Source organism: Melozone crissalis, unplaced genomic scaffold (assembly GCF_028551555.1).
Source record: "Melozone crissalis strain CALT ecotype California unplaced genomic scaffold, PUWL_Pcris_2 ptg000014l_1, whole genome shotgun sequence".
NCBI classification, from domain to species: Eukaryota; Metazoa; Chordata; class Aves; order Passeriformes; family Passerellidae; genus Melozone; species Melozone crissalis.
In genome coordinates, this window is record NW_026535792.1 from 10,391,481 (window position 1) to 10,406,308 (window position 14,828).

General features: G+C 37.3%; 1 protein-coding gene across 1 annotated transcript in view; it reads right to left on the reverse strand.

Moving 5' to 3' along the window:
- GALK2 (galactokinase 2) overlaps positions 1–14,828 on the reverse strand; it is a 46,616-nt gene that overhangs the window by 25,773 nt on the left and 6,015 nt on the right. The window contains exons 4-5 of the mRNA XM_054273042.1: positions 12,573–12,663; positions 9,530–9,676 (exon numbers count right to left, since the gene is read on the reverse strand). Of these exons, the coding sequence (XP_054129017.1) occupies positions 9,530–9,676; positions 12,573–12,663 (238 nt within the window). The remainder of the gene's footprint in view (positions 1–9,529; positions 9,677–12,572; positions 12,664–14,828) is intronic.

The window sequence follows — 14,828 nt, forward strand, 5'->3', positions numbered from 1 at the left end:
TCCCCATTTTACTACACAAGTTCTTAGAGTTTAGACTTCCACGGAAAATATCTCTAAGGAAAAAAGTCTGTGAGAACCATGTAATAAAAGGAAATAGCTTTTGCCTATCTCAGAGCAATGCCTTGTCTCCTTTCAACTTGCAACACCCAGAAGCTCTTTAGGGCAGAGACTGTTTGGATCATCTGCTATTTATACCTTTTCAGTGTACGTCTGACGTGTAAAAATACAGAGCTTCTCAGATCCCATATTTCACTGCATAACTTGGCAACATCTCAAATATCTGCCTGAACAATACCTGAGCACAGCACTTCCTTCTGGATGCACTGCAGAGAAGTAACTCACAGTCACATTTAGGGGAACTGCACCACAGCATCACCTGTCAGGCTGGTAGGTTAGAGGGGCCTGACACTCCTTGGCAGACTTCCAGTTACAATTGTTATGTGTATAAAATAAACAGTGTTAGCCTCTTGAGTTCTGCAGAAGTCCTAGAACAGGTTTTCTCACTGAACTCAGGCAGATATTTGTTCCTCATGAGGCACTATGAGAAATACAGAGAATGAAAAAACCCCATCTGCACATAGACTCCACTTGCATCCCACACATTCTGATTCATATGACAGACCACTTTGAGCCAGCCACGAAACATAGCTTGTTCTAGGCACTCAAGGTTCATTAGCATGCTTTTCCATCCCTAAAGCAGTATTTCAAAAATACTAGTAAATCACAATTTAAATCTTCATAGAATTTTACATAGTTTACTTTAAAAGCATTCCTATAAGGCTGCTGTTATCTTCAACTTAGAGACAGCACAGATACTTACATGATTTGTTCAAAGTCATGTGAATCAGTCACAAAGATGAAATGAGAATTCAAAACCCTCCCTATTTCCAGCATTGTGGCTTATTCTGTAAGGAATATAGTCTCATGGAAACAGCTGCAGGGTAGATGTAAAATCTTATTCATATTATGGTAAGGAGAAGAGGAACAGAGAGATACTAAAATCATAGTTAAAATGGGTCTAAATAGTAACATTATGACTCTGCAAAAAAACTACTTAGATAAATGAAAAATTTCCTTAGCTCACCTATTGTGAGGTCTACATATGTTACTGCCCTCTGAATTTCTGTATTATTGTTTCAGGAAGTTGTTCCAACAGGACTAACTAGACCAGCTAAACTGTATCATGCAGACAGTAAGCCCTAAGCTGTCATCTACACTATTAAACAAGCAAAGTGATATATTTAATACAGTAATTCAAAAAGCTCAAACATCAGGAGATGTTTCCTTTGATCTGACCCCCCTGCAAAAACCCCTAAAGAACCCAACAACCTAGCCAAGAAGGGAAGTGCACATAATCACAGAATATCCTGATGTGGAATGAACCCCCCAAGGATCTCTGAGTCCCTCTCCTGGCCCTGCCCAGGACAAGCCCCAGAATCCCAGCATGTGCCTGAGCCTGTAAGTAAGGGCTTGTCAGCTGGATAAATTCATTAATAGACTTGAGTCAGAATAAAAATATAGAATATATGAAGATAAAGGCAGCCTCTGTGGATCAAACCAATACCACTTCTAGTCCTGTATCTTGTAATTGAATGTGGGCTCTTAGTATGGACCAAAGGCCAAGTAAAGATCTTATTTCCCCAGGACTTTATGTTGTGATCGGGAGTTCCCTAAGCTGAATGTCAGTTCTACACCCTTAGTTACCAACAGCAGATTTTTATATGTGGATTTGTCCAGACTCCCTTTTAACTTATGCATAACTTTAACATGTAGATCATCCAGGAACAAGGACTTCTACACCTTGTCAGGTGAAGAACTGTCTCCTTTTGTCAATTATTAATGTGTACCTGATTAGCTTTATTTCATACCTACTGGCTCTAAACACTTGAGGGAGCAACAAACAATGATTCCCACCCACTCAATCAATTAAATTCATCATTTGATGGATCTCTGACCCTTCCTCCTTTAGGTGATTTTTCCATAGTCCTAACATGCTTTTTTATGGTGGTCATTCTGTACCTTTAATTGTTCCATGTGGCTTTTTCCTAAATCTTTTTCAGTTTAACTATCTTGGTTGGTAAGAAAGGAGAAAGGCAGACTTACAGCTCTTCCTAGACACGTTAGGGAAAATGTCACTGTATCATTTGCAATTTTAATGTGACAAATGAGCCACATAAAATGTGTGTTAATTAGTGTTAACATAAGCACATTGTAATGCAACCTCAAGCAGTTCAGCACTACTGTTCCACCCCTTTCCCTGAGGTTGGACTGCCAGAGTCATTATGTGACCACATCTGTGCAAAGTCCCTTTGTTTAAACCTGGCAGTGACATAGCTGAAGCCAACTGTTCCCCTTTGCACACTGCAGGGAGGTGGGTGAGTGGGGCAGCTGGGATGGAGACTGGAAATACCTGCAGTTATTCTAGCAGTACCCAGAGCTGCTCCCACTCTGGCTCTGTTCAGCCTCTGAGCACGGGGGAGGGATGAGCGTAACGGGGCAGCAGCAGTAGCTGGCAGGTGAGTAAAACCTTGAAGTCTCCCTGGTGGTCTGTCAAGAAACACTAAATATTGCAGCTTTTGAATGCCAGGCCAAATATCATCCACACAAACACTACTTTTATAGCTGTTGGCAAGTACACATACCAGGTTGGCTGTGCTTCCCTGGGAGATGTTTAGAATCAATGAGTTTCATGATATATTAATGTTGGGGTTTTTGCTGTTTATCCAACAAAAAAAAGATACAGCACAATAAATGAGAATATCCATAATTAAAACAATATAAAGCCACATCACTAGGAGAAGAATCTCAGTACATACAATTCACTAACAAACAATTAAGCTTTAAGAAATTTATGTAAATTAATTACTTAAGGAAGCTGCTCACATGTTTTAGACAATGTTAGTTGGAGCACTAGGAAATATCTAAAACTAACAGTTTTCAAAAGGTATTTTTTAGGCTGTTTGCTTGAGAAGCTTAATTCTAAAGTCTGTCCAGAATGTATCCTACTGCAGAAGGTAACACCCTAGCAGGCAGCTGCCCCCCCTGCAGATCTAGGCTAGCTTTTGATCTAAGACTCTACTAACTATCCCTGCTTTTTGTTTGAACAATTTAAGGTTCTCCCTGATAAGGAGCAAGTCAGTCTTGGGTTACGAAGAAAGAAATTACTACCACTTAAATCTGTTTTATCTTTGAGTCACAAGATTTCCTATCCAGCATGCAGAGAGTCTAATCTGGGAAATCATATCAGTGGAGATATAATTTAGTCTGACAAAGAAAGGTTGTGATTTTTTATTATTAGTTGCCTTATGTGTAGTTACTCTAGATGGAGAGATTTCTTCTAATAAGAACTCATCAGTAGCTCTGCATCATGTTACCTTGTTTGGGATTTTTAATGGAAAAAGTGAGTTTTCAGTAAAATGATACTTTTCACTAATATGTGCTTTTCTCTACTTATATTTCAATATGAAACACCTCAAATTCAGGTTTAGATTTACAGCTGAGTCTTTTTGATCTTTCAAGTCAAAGAACTAATAAATTATAACCCACCACATACAGCTCACTTGATTCTCTGTTGCCCCATCATTTATTTTACTTTCTATCAGTTTGATGTTAGTGATAATGAGAATGAAGACCTAAATGTAGAAAGGTATTTAGATATCCTAGGAATAATGAAAGTGAACAGATGATCATTTAATTATGAAAATAATTCCTAAAAAATAGAAACCTAAAGAATTATCTGAATGAGGACAGATAAGGGAGTTTCACCTTTAGTATTCCTCTTGCTCACAAAGAGGCCAAGGGTCAACTGCTCTGATTTTGACTCATGCAATAATGGGTCTGGACAGTGTGTAAACTGTGACAGAATTTGTCCCTATATAACTGTCACTGTTAATATGTTCCAAATCAGTGATCAATCCCTTTCAATCTCCCACAGCCCTTCAAAGAAGTAAACTTGTGTAAGAGTAAACCCCTTAAAAGAGTAAGACAATTAGTGAGTAGGAGACAGGCAAATATTTGTTAGTAAAACAGAATTAGTGTTGCTTAGTATTTTTTTGGAACAGCTCACCCTACATTACACAGAAACTTGATATACACAAATCCAGAACGACAGCAGCCAAAATAAAGCAATCTTCTCCATAAAATGATAGTATTAAATTACATCTGCCTCAGTGGTTTAATGTAGTTCATTTTGGCCCAAGTTAAGTGTGCTAGATTTTCTATGCACTACAGTGCAGTAGTAATGGTAACTAATCTTTAAAATTTAAAAAAAGGCATTTTTCTTCTTGTTTTAAATTTTATTGTTTGTGACTGGAAGGTCCATGAAGAAAATGCATTTGTTAATATAAGTTATTTTTAGCACTGTCATTTTCAGTGCTCCAGAATTCTCTTCATCATGCAAATTTAAGTAACTGGAGTATTTAAATATCAATTCAGTCAAAAGTGCTGTGCATATATTTACTCCCTCTATGGAAATAGATTAATGGTCCCCCAATGAACATTCCTTAACATTTCAGCAAGTTAATCTGAAAAGTCAGACACAGTCTGCTGCTTTCCTTTACAACAAATAATGTTGGTAATTTGATGGCAAATGTAGTGTAGATTTTTTATTAAATTCTACAGAGTTTGGTTCACAACACACAAGAATGAAAATGCAGAAGAAACATTTATAGATAAAGATGAGTGTTTTACAGTAAGGAGGAAACATTCTCCATCATATATCATATTTCAACTCTAGTTAGACTGTAATTTTTTTCAATCTTTGCACATTTTATATACATATATACAGGTATAAAAATAATTTCTGAAATATAAAGCACTGTGTTTCATTTAGTAAGGTATAAAATGATGCTCAGATTTTTAATATTATTTTTACCACCAGGAATGCCTTTATTTTTAATATCTCCTCTTGACTAGGAATAGGTTGCTGAAAGTTACCATCTGCTTCCAGTTTGCACATAAAATTCCAATTAGCTGAACTTCATATATGTTTTGCAAGGTAATTATGCTTACTTTTTTCCAGAATGGGAATATATTTGTCAGATAGTATCTGGATGTCCTCATAAGCACAGCAATCTTAGTTTGACTTTGTCTGCCCCCTAACATGCTCAAATAGAAGGTTATCAATTAGGTTGATGAGAGATTATGGCCTTTGATTACCACTGCTCTAAAGTACTCTGTTTCCCCTTGATTACAAACATACAGTCAAGCTTAACAAGAACCCTGGTTTTCAGTTCCACAGAGAGAAAGGAACTTTAGCATTTCTCTGTATTAAGAGTATTTTAAAATAGAGTGTCTATGTGCCATTTTTTGTGTAAACAATTTGGTTTCTTACATAATTATCCTGAGCATGTATCTATCAAAGATTTTGATAGATCAAGAAAATAAATTATAAAAATAAATATTTTGAAAATAAAATAAATTATAATCCAATCCTAAGGAGTATTATCAGCAAAAGTTACTCATTTCAAAGTCACACTACCAGTGTGGATACTCACAGACAACTATGCATTAGGAGTGGTAAAGGGCTCAACTCAAGCACTTTCATTATTATACAGAGGCTTCAGAAACCAAGCAGAAAGGATTCCAGAAGGCCTTTCTATTCTCCCACTGCAACCAGTGACAGTAGCAGGTATAGTAACTGTTGAAATGCTGTTTAAAAATGTTTAACACCCACACTCTAATTCATCTGAGCCATAGTTTGGGAAAAGTGAAACCAATGGACACTGTGCCATTACAGGTTAGGTTTAAGTCCTTATTTTACTCTGTCTGAGTTAGCTTTTTCTCAGTCTAGATAAAGCCAAATATGATTCCCCTTCCTATGCTTAGCATTTCACATTAAATTAGATAAACCCTATTCAGTTTTGATCTCTTCTTCCCAATTAGTATGTGCACAGATACCCAGCCTTGGAGTAACAGAAAAAATGTTAAGGTAGCTGAACAGACCTTACTTTCACACAATCTAACATTTGACAACAACATTATTATCACATCTTTGAAGTAAATCTAGTTACTCAGTCCTAAGTGATTTTCTGTACTCATTAATTCCTACCACAAAACACAAAGCTGGGACAGTTTAGAGCATTATTATGTTTCCTTTACAAAAAGCATCATGTCCTGATGAAAAGTTATACAAAAGATTGATTTTGTAACTGTGAAATAAAAATCACTTTAAAATCAAGAACCACTACTTCTGAGCATTGCTGCTGTTTGAGTGATGCCAACACAGCCTTAAAGTGGTATCCTGTTTGGAGGAGAAAAAGGGATTCTTTTTAAAGATTGCATTCTACATTTTCCATCTTGTTATTTGAATGCTATTGCACTGCTGCAACTGGTTAGCACTGCACATCTGGCTGAATTGTCTTGAACTGGTATTTTCCCTAACTATTGTGAATGTGTATGATGGTTTTTTTAAAAAAATATTGTATGCACACTGAAACAATGCCCTGTTTCAGACTGCTACACACAATTAGTGAGAGCATGTTTTTTTCTGATTTTGTTTTCAATGTCAAAAAAGTGCTATTTTTAAAGTTAGCCACCATGAAATTCTAGCCATGCTTTTACAATGTTTTTTAATTTTGTGGGGCTTTGGCTCTTAATCTCATAGGCCTGAACCTCACACTGGAAGTGTTATCTCATAAAAGCTCTAAATTTCAACGGCTTTTACTCTACAGCAACTATTTTAAACTTACATTTATCAGGAAAAAGAGCATGTAACTAAAATATTCTCATAAAAATAGTTTCACAGAAACAAAACAGATAAATGTTCCATTCAGTAAAAGGTCATTTTTTCATAACTTTGGCTACAGAAGCCCTACAATTCAGCCAAATTTGATTCCAAAGCCAAAAGTTTCCTGTCTTCCTGCTACAAACCATCACATTAAGATTTTGCAAAGTCCATCAGACTAGTGAGGGGCAAAAAGTCAATATTTTCTCATAAAATTACCATCATAACCAAATATTGTTACTTATAAATACCACAATTTACAAGTTTCACAACTATAAAACATTTGGAAAAAAAAAAAAAAAAGATGGATGGGAGGGGTAAAGTGATATTTCTTATTTAAAATAAACAAACACATAAATATCCAGAGCCTTAAAAATACACTGTCCTGCTTAGCTTTCTAATAGAAAGGACATGGAAGGCCCCAACTTGTGCTCAGCTAAAATTTCCCTGCCACAGGGGAGCTCCCTGCTGACACAGAGCCAGCAGGACTGGATCCTGCACAGATCCCATCTGACACCAGCACAGGATGCATTAGGAGCTGGCAAGAAGTGGCCAGAGCACATTTTATTCTTCTGAGGACTCACATGCCTAAATTGCACTAATTTATACTCTGACTAGCCCTGCCTTTTACCAGGCAGTTCTGCTAGGCTAAGCATAAATCCAGTGCAACAGAGACTCTGGATTTAGCTACATATAAGAAGTCTCTAATGGTAAATCATAAATTAGCAAAAAACACTGAATGAGTTTTTACTGTCCTGTAAGATTTGGGGCAACTTAAAGCCTGGACAAAAGCAATCAGTCTTCAGAGCTGTCACACTCTCTCCTAAGCATGACAACCAGGTTCCTTGGTTTATGCAAGCATACAAAACCTTGGATATGTTCTTAACTGCTCCTATGGAGGCTATTGAGAAGTCTCATCTGTACATTAATTGCTCATTTTTCATTGTAAGCGCAAAATATCTGGCTGCAGGCAGCAGGGTTTCCTGACAAAAATGTGCAATTGTGTCTCTTGTGTTTGTCCAACTGTATTTCAGACACAAGCTTAACTTTCAGCACATTTTTCAACTAGCAAAAAGAGGATTGAACAGGACACATAAGGAAAAGAAAAGACACTCAGTGGAGTCTCTGTCTTCCTTCTGTTCTTCCATAATTTTCTATGAAAATGACAGAAGGAGTTTTGCACCTTTCTTTATAACAAATCTGGCATAATGCTGGCTGGCACTCCCAAGCTATGTGTAGGTTCAGCCCAGGATACACCCTGTATCATTTGTTCTCTGAAGAACACTGTGCAGAATTGGAATAATGAAAACCTGGCTTCTGGTTTTCCAGATACAGATTTTTACTACCTAGTAAAATGTGGGCTTTCTGACCTCTGCCAGTTTTATGTTTGTGCAGATACCAAATTTCTGAACATGTGCACGCCAGTGATTTTGCTCAGTTGTTCCCAAGCTTCACTCTTGAGGTGACCACCATCAGAGACAGTGCTGACCTGTGGTAGGACCATCTATGCAAAACCAGAAGCTTCTTGTCAGGCCAGGTACATATTCAGTCACCTCCAACCCTTTAATTACAGTCTCACTCATCCAAGAAGGATCCCCAATTCTGTGTTTTCATCTACCACCGCTCTCAGCTCCCAAACCAGAGCCTCTCTTACAGTGTCCAATCCCTTACTGACCTTTGATTGGACACCAACACCAGTCAGGGTGACAGTAACTGCAGCCACATCCTCCTACCTAAAAAGCTTCCCTGCCTCCCCAACCCTGCTCCCTTCTGCCTGAGCCCTGCCTGATGCTCCTGAAGGCAGCCCTGGGAGCTGGGCAATGTGGGATTGTGCACTCGCTGCTGAGAGCATTCCTGCAACTGCAGCCTCAGAGAGAATCTCAACAGATCAGTAAAAACCTCCTGTGTGGATCTGTTCACCTCATGGCTCAGAGAAGTGCTTGTTACAAGCAGAGTTAACAGCTGCCATCATCATGTGCCACTTTCAGTTGGTTTTGTACCACAATTTGGGAATGTCTGTCTTAGACAATAGGCACAAATATGTGTAACAGTTACATTTGGATCTGTTCTTTTCTCTTCCTGACAATGTTCTAATTTAAGATCCTAGTTTCACTTAACCAGACATTTTTAATGGAGAGAACTCCATTCCCATATGGCACCTTCAAGGACCATGACTCCTCCAGAAATCTGTATTACGCAAGCCAAACAGTGCTAACAGTTGTACTGCTAACAGGTCACATACTTGGGGTTTGTTTTTAGACTAATGTTTGTTTAAAAGTGAGGAATACATTTTGGATTGTAAATATGTGTTCCAAAAAAACTGTGAAGAGAATAAGGAGAGTCAGATGGAAGAATTTTACCTCTACTTTGTGCTGATTACATAATTTATCAAGAAATTGTTCCACAGGCCTCCAACAGATGCTCTGTTGTTAAAGCCATGAAAAGTCATTCAGGGAGAGAGTAAAGCCTCGGGGGTGTGGTCCACATGCTTCAGCACATATATCCTCAGCCCTGGCCTGCAGATAGCACATCTGGTCCAGGCATGGACCTGATGGTTGGCCAAGATACAGGCTTACAATAATGCTGCTTTTTTCAGCTTTAATGTAAGCCTGTTTTCTTGCCAAATTCAAATCCTGCCAAAATTTGGCCAAAGATGTTTGCTCGATTGTGCAATATCTTAAGTTTATATCCAACAACTCTTAGCAAAAACAATTGTATCGTGTTTTTAATGTTTACAGGCATTAACAATATTTAATTTTAAGTAGAATTTTACTGCTGACACTCTCGTGTTTTACAGTAAATTACCTTAGAGAGGGTTTTTCCATTAGCTCTGAGTGTCACGAGTCCTGCACAGCACACCAAAGCACTGGAGCTAGAGAGACCAGAACTTGGAGGGATGGTTCCATCGAGCAGACAATTCATTCCAGTTGGGTTATTGAGACCAAAATGTTCCTAACAATGAAAAAATAAACAATCTCAGTTTCAAGTACAGACAGGCTCAGGCTTGCAATTATCTGATACTTAGAAAGAGAATCCTTCTGCTGAATTGCTGGAAGCAAGGACCTGCTTCTGGTATCTACAAAATAAAACAAAAGCAAAATTTTCATTCTGTTCCTTAAGAACAAAGCCAATGGTGGGGCTTCAGCCAAAGGTATGTCTGCAATGGCTGTACACAAACAGCCATATAACTACCCCAAGCAGAACTCAGGATGGGCTGCACGCCCAAGAATTCACCAAGCTTCGTGGGTGGGTTTTGCAGCAACTGGCTCTGCTTTGAGCTGCTGTGGTGACAATGCAAAGTTACCACTCCTTTTATACCCTACTTTTGTCCTTTTCTCCACAGCTCTTCATTTAGGCACCACAAAGAGCTCAAGGCCCACTTTATGCTTCACTTCCAAGGCTGGCACGCGGTATGAGGGAGCCACATGACACTGAGGGGGAACCAGTAGCCATGCAGGGTTTTCAAAGCAGATACTTGTGTCCTGAAGCACCCACAGGACTGACACTGGGAAAACCACAATGGTACTTAAGGAGCTCTGTGCTTTAGGGTCACAAAGACACACCTACCAGTGGGGATGTTCTCTGGCATGCTATTTTTTGAATGAAGTTTAAAATATTCTAACGTACATGAGAGATACCACAGATAATACATTGAATGCAGAAGTCATAAATCCTCATGTACATACTCTTTTAAATATTCTTTAGTTGCTTTTTCTTTTTATTTATAATCACTTTTATATACATTTCTCTCTGTTATTAAGTTTGAAACAAACATGCAGTACTTATTAAGAAATCATTGTATATGGGGGGTATACGAATAACTAACTTCTGATGCAATTTACACATCAATAAACTGTTACAGTGCCAATAATCAGAAAAAATAACAGTATTTCCATGAAGAAATGTTCATCTTGAAAAGATTTCTGATACTTCTCCTGAAACAACTTCAACCATAAATACCAATGATAGAGATCAGCAAACACAAAGAGCCTCCTTTAAAGTCTTCTACCATCACTTCAAATTATATTTTGAATTTCCTGTTTTACAAATAAAGGAAATTCATATCTAGCATACTATTGCTGCCCATGCCCCTTCATGAAGAACACTAGACAGGCTTGTTCATAAACAGAAAATGCTTGAGTAACCAGAAACTGATCCACAGTTTCTGGATCGTCTTGAATATGAATCAGGCTCGCAGACTTATCACGCGATGTTTAAATAGAAAACGTACTTCAGTTTCAAAAATGAAAATGGATTTTGCCAAGTTCTGCAATAGTTCTGTCCCAAAAGGATAGCATGCTCAACTTAATATAAACAGATTATCCTGCTGGACCCTCTGAGTACTTGTATTTCAGGCTTTCTTAAGTCTGTAACATTTATGCTTATTTTCTGCCAGTACCAGAGTCTGCAAACCTGCTTTGCAAATTAACCTTCAAGTATGAAAGCTTGTCCTTAGGAAACAGATCTCAGTAGCAGACTGCAAAATAAATAAAGTCAATTGGTCATGCAAGCCTTAATATAAGAAAGGATATATTGTAAAGAAACCTAATCTATATCTCTACATTCAGTGCAGTTTAAATGCCTGTATTACTGAGCAATGCAAAATTGAAAATACTCATGTTACTGCATGAGTAATTTATTTGGGTCTATGCATAGGAGCAGGGGGCGGTTTAGGACCTGTGAATTGTAATAAAGTGATTTGTGGCACTGATTGTTCTGAATATTGTATTTTGAAGACTTCAGTGGCGGGTGTGAGGTAGGCTTTTCAGCAGTCTGCAGTCCTTATCTATTGGAACATCCTGTGGGGTGACCTAGACAGCCTATCCTAAGGAAAACTTCATGTGCTTTAAAAAGCACATTTACCCATAATTTGGGCTGGGCTGGAACAGGCAACCTGTTCCTGACCTACCATCACTGTTTAGTCCATCTGCCCTTCCAGAAATATCATTAGATTGACATCAAGCAGAGAAGACACCTTTTTTTTTCCCCTCAAAGGGCCATGAATTCTGTGAATCCTGTGCCTCACCTGCAAAGAGCAGGTGAGATTTGCAGGAGCCTCGATGGGGAGTTAAGGCTGCCTCCCAGGGCAGCAGTGAGGAGCAGCACCTGCTTTCACCTGGGTCTTGGGGCCAGGCTGCAGAGGGAGCTGCCCAGGGAGACAAAGCTGGAGTGGGCAGACAGGAGAACATCTGGGAGGTTGTGCTCCTTCCTTTTCTGTAAGTGTGCCCTCTTCTGCACAGCTGCACTTTTAACTCAGGACATTCTGAAAATCCCATTCAAATTCCAAACCCTGAAAACCACCATGAGTAATGGTTCTTAATGAATTATTTCTTCTGTATGCTGTTTACTTGGCTTTTGCATATTTTTTTTGCCTATTGCATGAATCAGCTTCACTCAGCTGTTGTGCACAAATTACAGGTTTTCAGCTTTAATGCAAGTTCATTGTTTTTAAATGCTTCCATGGAAGGAAAAGGGTTAAGATATGATCTTCATGTCCTGAAAAACAAACCTCTAAACCTTTTTCAAAGCAGATTTTAATTAAAGAATTCCATTGGAAAGCATTCCTTTTGACTTCAAAATCCAGAAATGTCATCCTGATAATGTTTGATCATGACTTTCCAAAGCAATTATTTGCTACTGTAATTTGTTTTATAGAGATGAAAATAGTGCTCTGCCAATATTTTAAAGCAAACCAAGTCATATCTCCTCTTCAAGTTTTAACATTAAAATACTTAACTTTATGTTAAAAAAAACTGTAGAATGCAGGAAAACATTTCAAGGGTAAATAGGTATTCTTGTTGTATTTTACTTCTACATTAATTTCATAAATTAAATGAATTTGGCTTACCTGAATACCCTTCAGTCCACACAGGAAGTAGTTATGCCACTGAGGTTTGGTTTTGTTAATCTGGATGTTATTAACACTAGTACTGAAATCCCTGCAAAAACAGAAAAACCTTAAGGCTTTAATTTGTATTAAATTTAGTTTGGAAAAACATGGCTTGTTACTGCCACCTGCTGATGGAAAAAACTGGCTTGATGGTTTTCAGTGCAATGTTTTCAGGCTTGGTGTCTTGTTTGAACTTTTTACATATCTTCTTTATTAATCATTTCTTTATGGTTATTTTAGATGAAAGCATAAGAATTCTTGAGGAAGTATAAAGAATATATTAAATAAATCCAGAAATTAAGCTGCCTTTGACATCCTTAATTAAGGCAGGATGCCTTCTATCATGTACGTGTATGCTATCATGATTTCTTAGAAGTGGAAATTCAAATAATCATATCTGTCAAACCATGACTAGAGACAGATAAACTTCAGGCTCTCTGGTAATTCCTGCTCAGGATTTCATCTTCATTACCTTTGCTCTGAATGGCACTTCACTAAAACAAGCCTAATGCTCCAGATTTCTATTATTTATGTTACAAGACAAAAATATTTAGTTTAAATATTTTATCTGTTTCCTCCTGGATAATTCCTACTCCACCTTTCTTTCAAAGTAATAAAAATACTGAGCTTGAATGTTCCTGAAGAACATCCAGGTGCTGTCAAAATGGGCATGGGTGACACACAGAGGCCTCAGGGAGGTGCAAGTGTTTTGGCAATCTGTACCCTTGAACATCCAGGAATTTCATGTGCTTGATGTTGTGACAGAAGGTGCCCAACGCAGAAACAGCAAAGCCACTGAGAACAGCAAGAAATCAAATGAAAAATATTCAGAAGTTCCAGACTAACATGTGCTCTACAAGGCAAGGTCTGCTAAAAAATATGAACAGAGGCAGCTGAATTCCTGGAAATATTTAACAGGAATAAAACCAGTTTCAAGAAATAATACTTACAGTCTGTAACTCCTAAAAGGATGGAATTTTTCTTTTTTACACTGGTCCTAGTAAAGTACATAGATTATTGATTTCCTGGGTTTATTTTTGTCCAAAAGGACAACACTAATTAATACTTGTAATGGATACCAGTGAAAAGATGTTTTTATCAGTTGATTATTCTGTTACCCATGGAGAAAAAGTTATACAAATCTAAAGCATCTTTAGACATTCAAGTTCAACCTTAATTACAGAGCATCAGCTTGGTGCGCAGTTTAATGTGTAAGCTGCTATCTTAGTGCCACAAACAGGATTTTATCAGCAGTGCAGCAGCAAAGATTGCACAAAGCTAGAGTAAGAAATTACCAGGTTTTGCTGAGGAACACAAAAGATATGAAAGGGAGTATTGAGATTAGAGTACTAAGGAAGTTTGAGAATGGCTGTAAATTCTTCCAATTTGAGATTCATGTGTATTTAGAATGATCTCCAAGAGAATAAAACTTGCTTAGGGTTTTTGAATAAAATAACCCCCCCCACGAGGCATTTGTAAAATAGAAAATACTTGTCATAAGTAATGAAGATTTTAAAATTCTGTATTTGTTTATGCTTGCTTCCTGAAATATTCCTAAATTATTGTTGTAAAAAACAAGGCTGGTAGAAAGCAATGGATGAAAGTGATTAAGAGAAAAGGAATCTTAAGTCTTCTTTGCCTCAAAGAATTCTAAAATATTTTACCTTCATAATTCATTTTACCCTCTCAGACAGAGTAAAATTTCAATGAACAAGAAGACACATATTATAATTATATATTTTCTGGTTCTCAAGATAAAATAAAATAATGACTTCTTAAAATGCATTTTGCTATTTTTTGCAATCTTCTCACATAAAAAATGGAAGAAAAATATGGCTTTGATTTTGGCAGGTTTTATATGAACATAATTTACACAAACACAGAATGTTGGACTGTCAAAATTCCCAGAATCCTTAAGTCTATTTTTGTTATGATATTCAGTTTTTATAAAAAACAATTCTTAAATATCCAAGCTTTATCTTAAATCAGTGAATGTTTAGGCTTGCCTTTGAACCTCCTACTTAAAATTAGGCCATTTAAGATCAGAACTTTATAACAAAATAAAATATTGGGAAAAACATACCCATGAGATAAAAATACTCTTATATTGTCTCTTCCAGCCTTTCTGTTTTAAAGAATGCTTGGGGGAAAAACGCCAGTTCTCCATAACCAGACATAAAAACTTCAATTTTTCTGTATAATTAGAAGAGATAG